This window comes from Macrotis lagotis, chromosome 2 (assembly GCF_037893015.1).
Source record: "Macrotis lagotis isolate mMagLag1 chromosome 2, bilby.v1.9.chrom.fasta, whole genome shotgun sequence".
Classification (NCBI taxonomy): Eukaryota; Metazoa; Chordata; class Mammalia; order Peramelemorphia; family Peramelidae; genus Macrotis; species Macrotis lagotis.
In genome coordinates this window covers 66,882,570-66,896,876 of record NC_133659.1, presented here as the reverse complement: position 1 = coordinate 66,896,876, position 14,307 = coordinate 66,882,570, and the positions used below count along the sequence as shown (strand labels likewise).

The following is a 14,307-nucleotide window of genomic DNA, read 5'->3' as shown; positions in this document are numbered from 1 at the left end:
TCAAATCCAGTCTCAGACACTTAATAATTACCTAGCTGTGTGGCCTTGGCAAGTCACTTAACCCCATTGCCTTGTGAAAACCTAAAAAAAGAAAAAAAAAGAGTGTATGTATGTCCATTTTAAGCCAATCTGATAAGAGTAAGATTCAGGTAGTCCTCACCTCCTCCCTACTTCCCCTCTATTGCAATAGGTCCTTTATATCTCTTATTGTAATGAAATTTACCCCATTCAATCTTCTCCATTCTCCCATCTCTTTAATATCCTTCTTTTAAGTAGGTATTGTTTTTAAATCAATTTTTGAGTTATTATAGTCTTTCTCCCAGGTGGGAATATAGCCAGTTTCATTTTATTGGATAGCAGTTTCTCAAATAAGTCATGAGTGTCCATCTGTTCTGGATAATTACATTCTCTCTAATAGAGTTACAATTCTCTAGAGTTATAAAAGTATCCTAGGTAGGGATATAGCCAGTTGCATCTTATTGGAGAAATGTCCTCCCCTCCCCCCTTTTTAACCTTTCCATGTATCTCTTGAGTCTCCTGTTTGAAGTCCAAAGTTTCTATTAAGCTCTGGTCTTTTCATCAGGAAAAGTTGGAAGTCTCCTCTTTCATTAAATGTCCATCTTTTGCTCTGGAATAAAAGCCTCAGTTTTGGCAGATAATGAATTCTTAACTGAATTCCAAGCTCCCTTGCTTTTCACAATATTGCATTCCAGGCCCTTCTATCCCTTAATGTTGATGCTGCCAGGTCCTGTGCAATCCTTACTGTGGCTTCTTGGTATCTAAATTGTTTCTTTCTGGCTGCTTGCAGGATTTTTTCTTTCATCTGATAGTTCTGGAATTTGGCCACAATATTCCTTGGTGTTTTCATTGTAAGATCCCTTTCTGGAGGGGATCAATGTATTCTTTCAATAACTATTTTGCCTTCTGGTTCCATGATATCAGGGCAGTTTTCCATTACTGAATCCTGTAATATTGAGTCCAGGCTTTTTTTTTTCTTTAATGTTTTCAGGAAGACCAATAATTCTCATGTTAATTCTTCTTGATCTATTCTCAAAGTCAGTGGTTTTGCTGATGAGGTATTATATATATTTTCTTTTTTTTTCGATTTTTTGGTTTTGTTTAACAGATTCTTGTTGTCTCATGGAGTCATTTGTTTCCACAGATTCTGTTCTTTTTTTAGAGAAGAATTTTCTTTTATCTTTTGCAACTCCTTTTCCAATTGGTCAATAAGAGTTTTCCATATGACTAATTGAGGTGTTTTTTTTTTTTAAGATTTACAAGGCAATGGGGTTAAGTGGCTTGCCCAAGGCCATACAGCTAGGTAATTATTAAGTGTCTGAGGCTGGATTTGAACTCAGGTACACCTGACTTCAGGCCCAGTGCTCTATCCACTGTACCACTTAGCTGCCCCCCAATTGAGGTTTTGAGAGAATTATTTTCTTTTTGCACTTTTCCAGTTATATTTTCCAAGGATTTGTGTTCTTGTTGTGAGGTGTTAATCTTCTCTTGGGTTTCTTTTCCCAGATTTTCCAATTGATTTTTAAACTCCTTGCTGATATATTCAAGGAAGTCTTTCTGTGCTGTAGACCAAATCATATTCTCCTCAGAGGTTCTATGTCTCTCTGAGTTAGGGTTTTTTCCTTCTTGGAATTTTTCTATGCTTCACCCCCTTTTCGCTGGCCTTTCTTCATTTTCCTAAGATCTTGTGTTGCAGGAGGGGCTGGTTCACAGAGGTTTGGTGTTGAGATCCCTAGAGGTTTTACTCACCCGGTTTAGTAGTTTAGGGTGCTAGAGGCTTTGCTCACACAGTTTAATAACTCCACCCAGTCAGCAGGGTTGCTAGAGGCTGGAACTCACCCTTCAGCCCCACCGCCAATGCCTCCACTCTCTATTTGTTTCTCAGAGTTGTTCCCACAGTCAGTGTCTCTGTGGCTGATCTTAGATTAGTCTATCTCTGAACTCCTGCCCCTGCCACTGGTTCTCTATAGTCTGTAGTCTACGTCTGGCTCACCCCTAGTCCCTGAAGACAGACCTTAAGGTAGATGTTCTTCTCCTAACTTTTCTTTGTGGGTTTGGTCAATTGGCTTTCTATTAAGAGGTTTGTCTCATATTATATATGAGTGAAGATCAGGAGACCTTAGTACAGGGTCTTTCTTGTCTCTGCCATCTTAAGTTTTACCATTTCAAAAAATTCATATTTATCATTCCTTCTGGTACATTATTATTCTACTATATTCAAATATTCTACTCATTCACACAGTTTCCCATTTTTAGGGGCATAGTTTGTTTTCCCTTTTTTTATTATTACAAACATGAATATTTTGTTATAGATTAGACTTTTACTGATATCACTAATTTTGTTTGAATATAAACCCCAAAGTAAGATTACTGGAATAATAAATGGGGATAATTTTTTAAATTATTCTACAAAACTTTAAATTATTTTCCAAAATAATTGAACCTGACTACCAGCCAATTAATGCCTGTTTTCCTGTATCTACACTAGTGTTGACCTTCTTATGTGTGTGAAATAAGATAATTGAAAATTTTAATTTACCTTTCTCTGATTAGTAATCATTTATAATACTTTTAAAAGATTATTAATAATTTTAATTTCTTGTATTCTGGTCTTATCCTTTCATCATCTTTTGGGGAATGGCCTATAATCTTTTCAATTTATGTTAATTCTCTAAAGATTTTGTAAGTCAGAAATAAAATCTAACAGATTTTTGTGTAAAGTTTTTTTCTAGTCTCTCTCTTATATATTATTTTTCTTTTGCAAAAGATTTTCAAAAAATATAAAGTTGCCCATTTTGCTTTTTTGAAAATATTCTATGTATCACAGTTAATGAATTTATGTATTTGTTATGATTGTGAGATTTATAACTTTCTCCAAAATTCTTAAAGATACAATTTTTTTCTATTTATTTTTACATATCCATTTTGATTTTCTTGTATTTAATGTTTGTATAATATAACTTAGGATAATTTGCTGAGTTAAGATTATTTTCTATCTAACAGCTATTCACTTCCCCCTAGCAATTTTAGTTGAGTAAAATGTTTTTTTTCTTTTCTCCTATACATTGTGTTTTTGGTTTATCTTCCAGTATTTAAGGAATCTTGTTATTTAAAATATTATTTCTTTTTTTATGCCCCTTCTTCCTGGTTTTCTTAGCAATATAGAGGAATAGTCTCAGTAATTTTTTTGTTGCCTCTTAAAGGGTTTTTAAATAAATCATCATATCATCCACAAATAATTTTGTTCCTTTTTTGCCAGTCCTTATTCACTAATGTCATCTTATTGCCAGAGCCAACATTTCTAGTATCATGTTAATAAATAAAGGATAGAGTGAGCAACCTTATTCACTACAAATATAATGGGAGTGTTTTTGGTATTTCTCCATCATAGATAATACTACCTTTTGCTTATAGGAATTTTTTAAGATCTTAAGGAAAAATTATTTCATTCCTTAAAAAACATTCCTGTGCTTTTTAGTGTTTAGCATAAATGAGTGCTACATATCAATGAAGGATTTTTCTGAATTTATTGACATAATGTTGTTATACTGTGCTTGGAACACTCCAACTTTGACATGATCTCCCTGGTAAAGCAACAGAGGAGAATCAAGGTGTTCGTTCTGTGTCTTTTCATCTGGTCAGATCTGTGGCTACTGCCTTGAACTGGTTCATTGGATGGAGTGGCTGGGTTTGCGGTCAGGGAGTCCTGAATGTAAAACCAACCTGAGACACTTGCTAGCTATGTGACCCTGGGCAAGTCACTTAACCTTTTTTTAGCCTCAGTTTCCTCAACTGAAAAATGGGACTAATCACAGCCTCCCTCCCAGGGTTGTTGTGAATATGAAATGAGATATTTGTAAAGGCCTTACACAGTGCTTGACACTTAGAAGGCATCATATAAATCCTGATAAACTCTTTTCTTCCCTTCCTCCTCACCCTCAACTCTAATCTGCTTACTTTTAATAGTCAGAAGGAGTCAGAAGTAAAAGCATCTAATGAAATAACAATCAGAAAAGTAACAATGGAAGACTCCTCCCATCAGTTTGGATCACTCTCACATATATATCAATATATCTCTAATTTTTTACCTCTCTCTCTCTCTGTTCCTTTCTATCTACCTCTCTCTCCCTCTCTATCATTGCTGTTATCTATCTATCATCTATCATACCATTATCTATTTAGCTATTATCTATCATTACTATTATCTATTTATCTATTATCACCTTTATGTCTCCCATCTCCATTGTCTGTCTGTCTGTCCACCATCATTAGAGACAATACATGTGTTTGAATACAAAAAGAAGGCATGTATGTGGCCACAGTACTCCTATGGAGGAGCATATACTTGGGGAACATATGTGTCCAAGGTGCTTCTTTGGAATGGCAGCTTATGCATTGGATATTATAGCCTGCTGTTGTCTTGTGGTGATGCCTGCTCTTTGTGGGCCTGCTTCCCAATGGGCACTGATGTTGACTATCATTTTATCCTGTTCTCTATTGGTAGTGCATCACAAATCTCTCTGCTCATACCCACTGGTGTCACTTTTCCTGGAGTCCTCAGCTACCATTTGGGAGGAATGATTTCTACCATTTTTTTTTTAAGCTTAGAACCACATAAGAACTTCAACTCTCTTTCAAAGACAGGGAGGTACCTCTCACATCCCCATCTTTGAAATCGGAAAGAAACCCAAATTCTTTTTCTTCAGAAAGAGAATGATTCTCAGTTTCCAGATTCTTAGACTTCAGAGTCCAGGCTATTTTGGGACAAAGAACAGTTAGATAGCCCAAGTGCATTTACAATGTGTTATAAATGAGTGAAATAAAAACCTGCTAGAATGAGAGAAAATTGTAGATTTTATTCACAAACTTTGCAAGATACACCTCACCTAGTATGAGGCATGAGGTGGCATTCCAACATCTGATCATTTATAGTCTTCTGAAACTCTTTCACTTCCCTCTTGGATTTTCATAGACTCTCAGAGTTTGAGTTACAATCTAAGAGGTCTATCTGGTATTCCATGACATGTCCCTAATATGATTCCCCCCCCACATCATATGAGGCATGATATGCTGATGAACCCCAATCATCCCAGGGAGTGTGTGGGATAATATTCAATTACCTAATTGTGCAATCTCAGTTGCATTAGGTCAAGATCTCTAGGTCACTCTTGACCAGTTGAGGACTAGATTCTTCTAATCTTGGGTTTGCCATTTTTGGAATGGGATTAGGAAAACTCCCAGTTTTGTGATTGACTGGTCCATTCACCCTTTGTGATGGATTCCCTAGGGGCCCCCCTCCACACCCTGTGAAGACCAACACCCTACATTCTTCACACACTGTATTTTGAATTCCTTCTTCTTATTAGAAGACTCCTAATCCTTGTTCTAATCTGCTATTTGACTTAAAGCTAGAAGTTCTTCTATAGTAGATAAGGCATAGGCTTTGGAGTCAGGAAGACCTGTATTCAAATACCACCCCAGAGCCTTATTTGGCATGTGTCTTGGTAAATCTCTTAACTGTTTAATGCCCCAATTTACTCAGTTGTAAAATATATGGTCCCTTCTAGATCTAAATCTCTTATTCCATGAATCCTTAAATTCTATAATCAATTCCTTCTGCCCAATCTACATTTCCCCAACAATTTTATAGATTACCTCTCTAAAAAAGTACAGAGGCAATGTGTGGATCTGAACTACTACTCAATGATCTTACAACAAAACTGAATAAGTGGGGGTGGCTAGGTGGCACAGTGGAAAAGAGGACCACAGTGGAAAAGAGGACCGCAGTGGAAAAGAGCATCGGCCCTGGAGTGAGGACTACCTGAGTTCAAATCCAACCTCAGACACTTAATAATTACCTAGCTGTGTGGCCTTGGGCAAGCCACTTAACCCCATTTGCCTTGCAAAAACCTAAAAAAAAAAATAAAACTGGATAAGTGGAGAGAAAGCAAGAACAAAGTAAATAGAGTTGGCAAAGTTATGTCCTGTGCCCTCGGTCATATACTTGCCTTTGTTATGCACATTTAGCCAGCAATTGCCTCTTCATAGTATTCTGATTATTAATGTGAATTATTATGCTGTTTTTATAATATTGTACTGTCTTTGCATTTCAAAAAAGTTCTATTAGATTTGTAAGTTTTTATTATTACAAAGTACTATAATACCTATTTTGCTTTGATCAGTGCATCTTATTCCTTACATTCAGTCATGGCTGCTTCTTTCCTGTCCATTCAAAATAGAGATAAAATTTGTAACAATCCAATTTTAATCATACCCCTCCTTCCCACATCAAAGATAGATGTCAGGGGTAGCTAGGTGGTGTAGTAGATAAAGCACCAGCCCTGGAGTCAGGAGTACCTGGGTTCAAATCCAGTCTCAGACATTTAATAATTACCTAACTGTGTGGCCTTGGGCAAGCCACTTAACCCCGTTTGCCTTGCAAAAACCTAAAAAAAAAAAATGTCAGGATTCTATTTTGCTCTAAGATCTTTTTAAAAAATTACTGTTTTTCAAATAGCAGAGATGAGTATGGTTTCAGAATGATTTCCTCTTTCCTCCTAATCACATCATTGATTATTTAAACTGGCCTGAGTCATCCTCTTTCAAGTAATATTTCACTTTCCCATTAATTCAGTTCTCCAGATGATCTAGCGACATCTCTTTACCTATTTATGGAATTAATCTTTCTATTAAACCTTGTACTGAGGGTGACTTTAAAAAAATACCACAGGTTTATCATCTCCTTAAAGAATTACATCCATATCTAGATTACCCTTTATATTTTTATCTATTTGGTGTATTTGCTTATAAAGTTCCTTCACATTTCCAGCTTAGGTAAGAAGGAAATAATTGAATTATTGACATCATTGAAAAAATTCTTTTCCAATTATGGGAATGTGCTCATATTTTTCAGGACCACTAGTTTTGGGGTTCAGGCTTTTAATATGTCACATTTTAGCATTTTCCATTTTTCATTGAGTAGTCATAGTATTTTGAATCAGTGATTTTAATTTTGTGAATTACTCCCTCCTTGTTGATATAATTTTTTTATTTGATGTTGCAGCTCTGAATTTAGCACCAAATTTCTTTAAGAGTCAAATTGAGGATTCCTTTCTATTGACATCCTATGGATTCTAGTGAATGTTGGTCTGCCTTCAGTTTCTGATGTTCCAGAAATTATTTTTAAAAAAATCTAATATTTAAACTATTTTTTAATTCTTTGGTGGGAGCCATTATTTTCAGATTGTCTTGCTGAGTTTCTTCTTTTATCTCTCTAGCTTTGGTTTGTAGATAATTCAAAGTCTTTTAGTTTTGCATCTTTTTGTTTTGCTCTGTTGTTTGTGGCTTGTCCCAGGGCTTAGGTTATCCCTAAAGTCTCCCTGGGATGTGGCCTCCACTGCTGCTTTGTAATCTTGCTTCCCTCCCAGTCCAATAAAACAGACCTTTTTTTCTGGCCCTCCAGTTGTGTCCTGCTTCAAAATTTTATCTGAGACATCATTCTAAAGTTGTTTGGATGGGAATTTGAGAAAGCTCTGGAAAGTTCCTTTCTCATTCCACCATATTGGCATTGGAAATTCCAGCAATCTTCTAACCAGTTTTTTAAGCCCCTGTGTACTGAGAGGTCCCCAAACTGCTACTGCTACAACTGTCCCCAAGACCTGCTACTGGCTTGCCAGGCCAGGCCTTACCACCCTGGTGAGACAAACTTTTTCTGCTGTCCTCCTTAGGTGTCTTGGGCTAGAAAATTGTTTCAACCCAATGTTTTGTTGGTTCTGCCACTCCAGAATTTGAGGCGTTATTCTAAAATTGTTTGGAGGGGAATTTGATAGGGCTCAGGTGAGTCCCTGCCTTTTCTTCACCATCTTGGTTCCTCTCCCTCCTCATGAACATTTACAGAGATGTCTCTTTACACTCATTTAAGTGGAGTCCCTAAGGCCATGTTCTATTCAACATATTTTATCAGTGACCCAGATAAAGGCAACAATGGTGTGCTCTTCAACTTTGTCAATGATGCAATGCTGTCATGGTGGGTGACATTTCAAAGGAACTTGATTGATCTGAGTTTAATAAAATGAAATCTACCAGGAATAAATGTAAAGTCTTGCCCTTGGGGTTTTTTTGCAAGGCAGTGGGCTTAAATGACTTGCGCAAGGTCAGCTAGGTAATTATTAAGTGTGTGAGGACAGATTTGAACTCAGGTCCTCCTGACTCCAGGGCCGGTACTCTATCCACTGTGCCACCTAGCTGCCCCTTGCCTTAGGTTTAAAAAAAAAAACAAGCCACAACTTCATAAATATATGATCAGAGAGGCATGATTAGACAGCAATTATTCTGGAAAAGACTGGAATTTCATTGGATTGCAATACCAATATGGGCAGGATGCTTCTGGGTTGCATTAGTAGAGGCATACTTTCCAGGAGGATAAAGGTTCTTTTCCTACTATCCTCTGTACTCCAGGATTCTTCTGAAGAATTGGGTTCATTTCTGAATAATATAGTTTATTATGGAGCCTGATAATCTCAAGGGTGACCTAGGAACAGTAACCAAAATGTTGCAGGGTCTTGGGCTGATGGCCAATAAGGATTGGTTGAAGAAATTGGCTATGTGTGACTTAGAGAAGACTCAGGGGAGTGGTGACAGTTATTTTCAAGTATCTCAAAGGGCTGTTGTATGGAAGCAGGACTAGACTTGTTCTTAATAACCCAAGAACAGAATTAGGACCAATGGTTAGAAGTTGCAAAGAGACAAAGTTAGAACACAATGTCAGGAAAAACTTTCAAAAGTGGAATAAGTTTCCTCAAGAATTAGTTCATTTTCCTTCAATGGAAGTCTTTAAGAAGAGGCATCCACCTCCAGAGGTGTCCTTTTTTCCCTCTCTCCCTCCCTTCCTCTCTTCTCAAATAAACATTTGAGGCATTGAGTTGAAATAAATAAGTACTTTTGGATTGAGAAGTCTTTGTTGAAATTCCATGAATTAGGGGCGGCTAGGTGGCGTAGTGGATAAAACACTGGCCTTGGAGTCAGGAGGACCTGGGTTCAAATCTGGTCTCAGACACTTAATAATTACCTAGCTGTGTGGCCTTGGGCAAGCCACTTAACCCCATTGCCTTGCAAAAACCTTTTAAAAAAAAAAAGAAAAGAAATTCCATGAAGTAAAACATACCAAACAGTTGGGTAGATCTTTGACAGGATTTTTCTTTAAATGCTTTTTTAAATTTATATTTTTTCAGGTGCTCACCTGGCTCTGAAAAAGTCCATTGCAAAGATCCAGACAATCATGGCAGATCCAGAGAAAGGAAAGATGACCAAGGAAGAAAAGGTATTTTATTTGGCTTTTATTTTGAAAACCCCCATGTTGCTAGGTCTTGATGATAGCACTGTGTATATACGGACTAATATAGTTTTCATGAATGAACAAATGAATGAATAAAGCATTTATTAAGTACTGTTCTGTCCTGAGCTTGGTGGGTTACAAATTAAAAAGTAAGACAATCTCAGCTTTCAGGGAGATCATATTCTAAAAGGGAGGACAATGTATATGGAAAGTTTTAATCAAAAGTCATATGGAAAGATCCTCTGGGTGCAGCAGAGAACAGATGGTCATGCCTATTCTTTCATGTTATTTCCATTGACTTTCTTACTCATTTAATCATTAAGATTGTCCTGTGGGGGGTGGGGTATATAGTGCAAGTTATATATTATGTCCATCTCAAAGATGATAATGATGATGATGATGATTGTCCGTCATTCTTTTTTTTTAAATTAAAGATTTTATTTATTTTTTTTACAATTTTTCCCCTTATCTTACTTCCCCCCCCCAGAAGGCAATTTGTTGGTCTTTACATTGTTTCCATGGTATACATTTATCCAAATTGAGTGTGCTGAGAGAGAAATCATATCCTTAAGGAAGAAACATAAGTATAAGAGATAGCAAGATCAGACAATAAGATATCAGGTTTTTTTTTCCCCTAAATTAAAGGGAATGGTCCTTGGTCTTTGTTCAAACTCCACAGTTCTTTCTCTGGATAGAGATTGCAGACAGCCCAAAACTGTCCCTGATTGTTGCACTGATGGAATGAGCAAGTCTATCAAGTTTGATCACCACCCCCATGTTGCTGTTAGGGTGTGCAGTGTTTTTCTGGTTCTGCTCATCTCACTCAGCATCAGTTGTTCGTGCAAATCCCTCCAGGCTTCCCTGACATACATATACCACATTTTGCTAAGCCATTCCCCAATTGAATTGTCCTTCATTCTTGAAGAAGACCATGACATCAGGGAGGTAATGCCATGACTAGCATGAGAATTAGATTTGAGTGAGGGGGGGCTGTACTAAGGCACTAGCTTCATTTTCTCCTCTGGAGCCATCTGGATCCAGTGGCCAGATTTGAATCAGGGTGACTGGAGATGGCTCAGGATGGGAGCCTATCAGGATTAGGTGACTTGCTCGAGGTCACACAACTAATAGGTGGCAAGTGTCTGAGGCTGGATTTGAATTCCTGACCTCCTGACTCCAAGACCAATGATCTGTCCACTGCACTACTTAGCTGTCATCTCAAAGAAGAAAATAACAGACAAAAGTAGCTAGTTCACAGAATCTATCAATCAGTAAACATTAAGCACCTCCTATGTGCCAGATCCCAAGCTGTAATTAATTATTTTTGCCTTACTGATTAATTTTAAACATTTAATCAATTAGTAGCATAACTACTAAGAAAAGAGAGCAGGGATTTTGACTAAACCTTATATCTAAATGCACTATATTTTTGGTTTCACCACCTGGTCTTCATCTCACATCTTGACTCTTCCATTTTGCAGATGGTTTCTGATCTTCGACTGCTATTATTGCTATTATTTTAGGACAACCTCTGATGAGGTAGAGGATCATTGAGGTCAAAAGACATAATTTTGAGTGACTCAGAAGTGCATCAGTTATCAAAAATGGGTCAAAAAGATCCTGTCTGAAACAACAGATTCTCCTGAAACACAAACTCTGACGACTGAAAATATATTTGTGTTTGGGTCTTGAACTCTGCACAATTCTCTGGGTATTCCCTTAGGAATTTTATACTTCTGTGAAAAGGGGGAACCTGAAACAGCCTCCTGTATCCTGAAACAGTTTGATATCACTGTCTTCCAATGGCATGTATCAAGCCTGAGCAAGTGAAACCCTCTAAAAATGATTGCAATGTATTATGAGACTTCTCCATGACTTGATTGGCAGCTTGTAGATATAAGAGTAGTTTGTGGGTCTGGTTACAGCAGATTCTTTACAATGAATAATCCTAACCAATAAACATTTTCTTTGACCCCTCCTTATATAATAGGCCATGCTTTTTCAAATAAAAGAAACACATATTATGTTATTTGTATTATAAGAAAAGATAGGAAACTAAAGTAAAACTGTTCTGTGCTGTTTTTTTTCCCTCCTAGTTACCAAGTATCAGTAACTTTGTGTCCTTATCTTTCCTCATCTCAAAATCAAAATTCTTCCATCATAAAATCCCTTCCAGCTCTTCCCATCCCCCAAATATTCAGAACTATGGAATAGAAAAGGATATTGAATAGGGGTGAATTCATCTACACATGCCTTTAAATTCTTCCTTCTATGTTAGCACAGTATAGTGCTTCTTTTAACATGTAATTTTATTACAAAAAGCACTGGTAGCTATCTGCTCTCTTCCCTTTCCAGCTGCTGCAAACTGGTAATGAGTTCTTCATTTTTACAGTAGTTGTTGACTTAAATTTTAACATGTTCAGGGACAGCAAGGAGTTACCCCTAAGACATTGGAGGGTCTTTTCCCACTTCTTTCCAACCAGTCTTTTTTTTTTTTTGGCAAGGCAATTTGGTTAAGTAACTTGCCCAAGGTCACACAGCTGGTAATTATTTAGTGTCTGAGGTAAGATTTAAATTCAGATGCTCCTGACTCTAAGGGCAGTGCTCTATCCACTGTGCCACCTAGCTGCCCTTCCCACTTTTTTTTTTTAGGTTTTTGCAAGGCAATGGGGTTAAGTGGCTTGCCCAAGGCCCACATGGCTAGGTAATTATCAAGTGTCTAAGACCGGATTTGAACCCAGGTACTCCTGACTTCAAGGCTGGTACTTTATCCACTACGCCACCTAGCTGCCCCTTCCTTCCCACTTCTTTATAGGTGGTAAGTTCTCCCTGTTTTGCTGTCATAGCTATTTATTTGTCAAACAGATTTAAGTAGCTTTTAGGAAAGAGTATTTATTGAAACAATGTTTCAAATATCTTTCCAAAAACTTGCGATATTCTCTCTCTCCCCCACAAATACAATCTAGGGAAAGGTTGGCTCAAACTCAGAGAGCATGCATACCAAAGGAGTAAATGGAAGTCCCTTGGCTGGAGTCCTCCAAGTATTGCATTGTAGATAGGCTGGACTCTTTGTAGAACTGACTCTTATTCTAGGCTTTCTTGGCCCATGATACAGTCTTTGCTCCCTGTTGTTCCAGAGAAGCTTCTGGGAGGCCTTTGTGGAGATAGGAATCCCTCAGAGCCCCTCCAGTTGGAAAGGCCCTTCTCCTGCCAGATGGAGTGGGATGATGGAGACCAAGGCCAAATGTCAGTGTTCTTTCTGTGGGCGCCTTCCTCCTAGGGAGCCCCATTGGAGCCCTCTGTCTTCATGAGCTGCTTGCTGGCACCCAGATCTCTGACAGAAGCTGTTTAATAACCTGGACTATGAAGCAAGACTCAGTTTACCTCCTTAGTGTGCTCCACGACGTTTCTCTCTTCTCTCTTTTTTTTTTGTTGTTTTTTTTTTTTTGCAAGGCAAACAGGGTTAAGTGGCTTGCCCAAGGCCACACAGCTAGGTAATTATTAAGTGTCTGAGACCAGATTTGAACCCAGGTACTCCTGACTCTAGAGCTGGTGCTTTATCCACTACGCCACCTAGCTGCCCCAGACATTTCTCTCTTAATTTAATTGTTTTACTGATCCACCAGAGACTTATTCTCCCCTTATTAAGTTATAATACAAGGGCATTTTATCTTTTACTTTGAGAGGGGATTATTGATTGATTTACTCAATAGTTCTTTTTAATTCAGCCCCAAGCTTAGGACAGACTTAGCTTGGCATATGGTCGATGCTTAATAAATGCTTATCGATCCAGTTTTTATATCAAAATGTGCAAAATCATCAGTGAGGCAACCCAGTGGATAGAGCATGGGACCTGGAGTCAGGAAAACTCATGCCCCTGAATTCAAATCTGGCTTCAGACACTTCATAACCATGAGACCCTGGGCAAGTCACCCAACCCTGTCTGCCTCAGTTTTCTCATTTGCTAAAATGAGCTGGAGAAGGAATGGCAGACCATTTGGGTATCTGTGCCAAAGAAAACCCAAATGGGATCATGAGGAGTTAGACATAACTGAAAACGACTGAGCAGCTACATTTCACAGCAAAAGGAACCTTTTGGGAAAAAAAGAGAATCAAGGATCTCAAGGTAGATGGGATGGTGATAATGGACAAGAAAGGGAAGTTGGAGTTTCAATGTATTTTGCAAACCTGAAAGAACTATATAAATGTCACCTGGTCACTTAAATTGACATAGGTCACTACTACCTCAAATTATGAGGGGGTATTGTTTCCTTGGCTACTACTATTTAGAGGTTTCCTGGAGTGGTTTACAATGAGGGTTTGAATGATTGAACTTTCAGGAATTAAAAGTCTCCATTTCCTCTTTAGAACTTGCTCACCTTTGCTTGCAAGACCAACCTGGAGTGGCTTGAGCTCCATCCAAACCCAACTATAGAAGAACTTGATGAACAAAAGCAAAAACTGGAAGAACTGGTGAATCCCATTTATATGAAAATAGCGCTGCCACGTGAGTATTGAACAGTAGAGCTGTTCAATGGGAAAAGTCCAGAAAGGGTGAAAATTAAGGGGAAAATATTTTTAAGATGTCCTAATTTCACATTATTTTTTTCTACCAACTATAGTCATAGATACTCCTTGATCTTTTCATTACTAATTAATAGTTTAATATTAATTATAGTTCTCTACTATAAATGGTGTCTGCTTACTTAACTGCTTAGATGACTGCTTTCACGAAGATTAATGTCATTCCACTGACATAGTTTCATACTGGATGTTAAATACTATTTTTTTTTACCATTTACACAATTCACTGATTTGGAATATCTTAGCATAATCAGTTGAGAGTGTTACACATACACATACACATACATATACACATACACACAAACACATAACACACACGTGTTTGTGTGTGTATTATGTAATGCATTAAGGTGTAAATATCACTGGAGTAG

The 14,307-nt window shown here is 37.6% G+C and overlaps 2 protein-coding genes across 8 annotated transcripts in view; one reads left to right on the top strand and one right to left on the bottom strand.

The window, feature by feature from the left end:
- Positions 1-14,307, top strand: part of ANKRD45 (ankyrin repeat domain 45) — an 87,795-nt gene that overhangs the window by 36,507 nt on the left and 36,981 nt on the right. For all 7 annotated transcript variants that reach the window (XM_074222050.1, XM_074222051.1, XM_074222052.1 and 4 more), the window contains exons 4-5: positions 9,249-9,337; positions 13,721-13,859. In XM_074222050.1, the coding sequence (XP_074078151.1) occupies positions 9,249-9,337; positions 13,721-13,859 (228 nt within the window). The remainder of the gene's footprint in view (positions 1-9,248; positions 9,338-13,720; positions 13,860-14,307) is intronic.
- Positions 1-14,307, bottom strand: part of TEX50 (testis expressed 50) — a 59,862-nt gene that overhangs the window by 10,677 nt on the left and 34,878 nt on the right. The gene's annotated exons all lie outside the window — the stretch shown is intronic.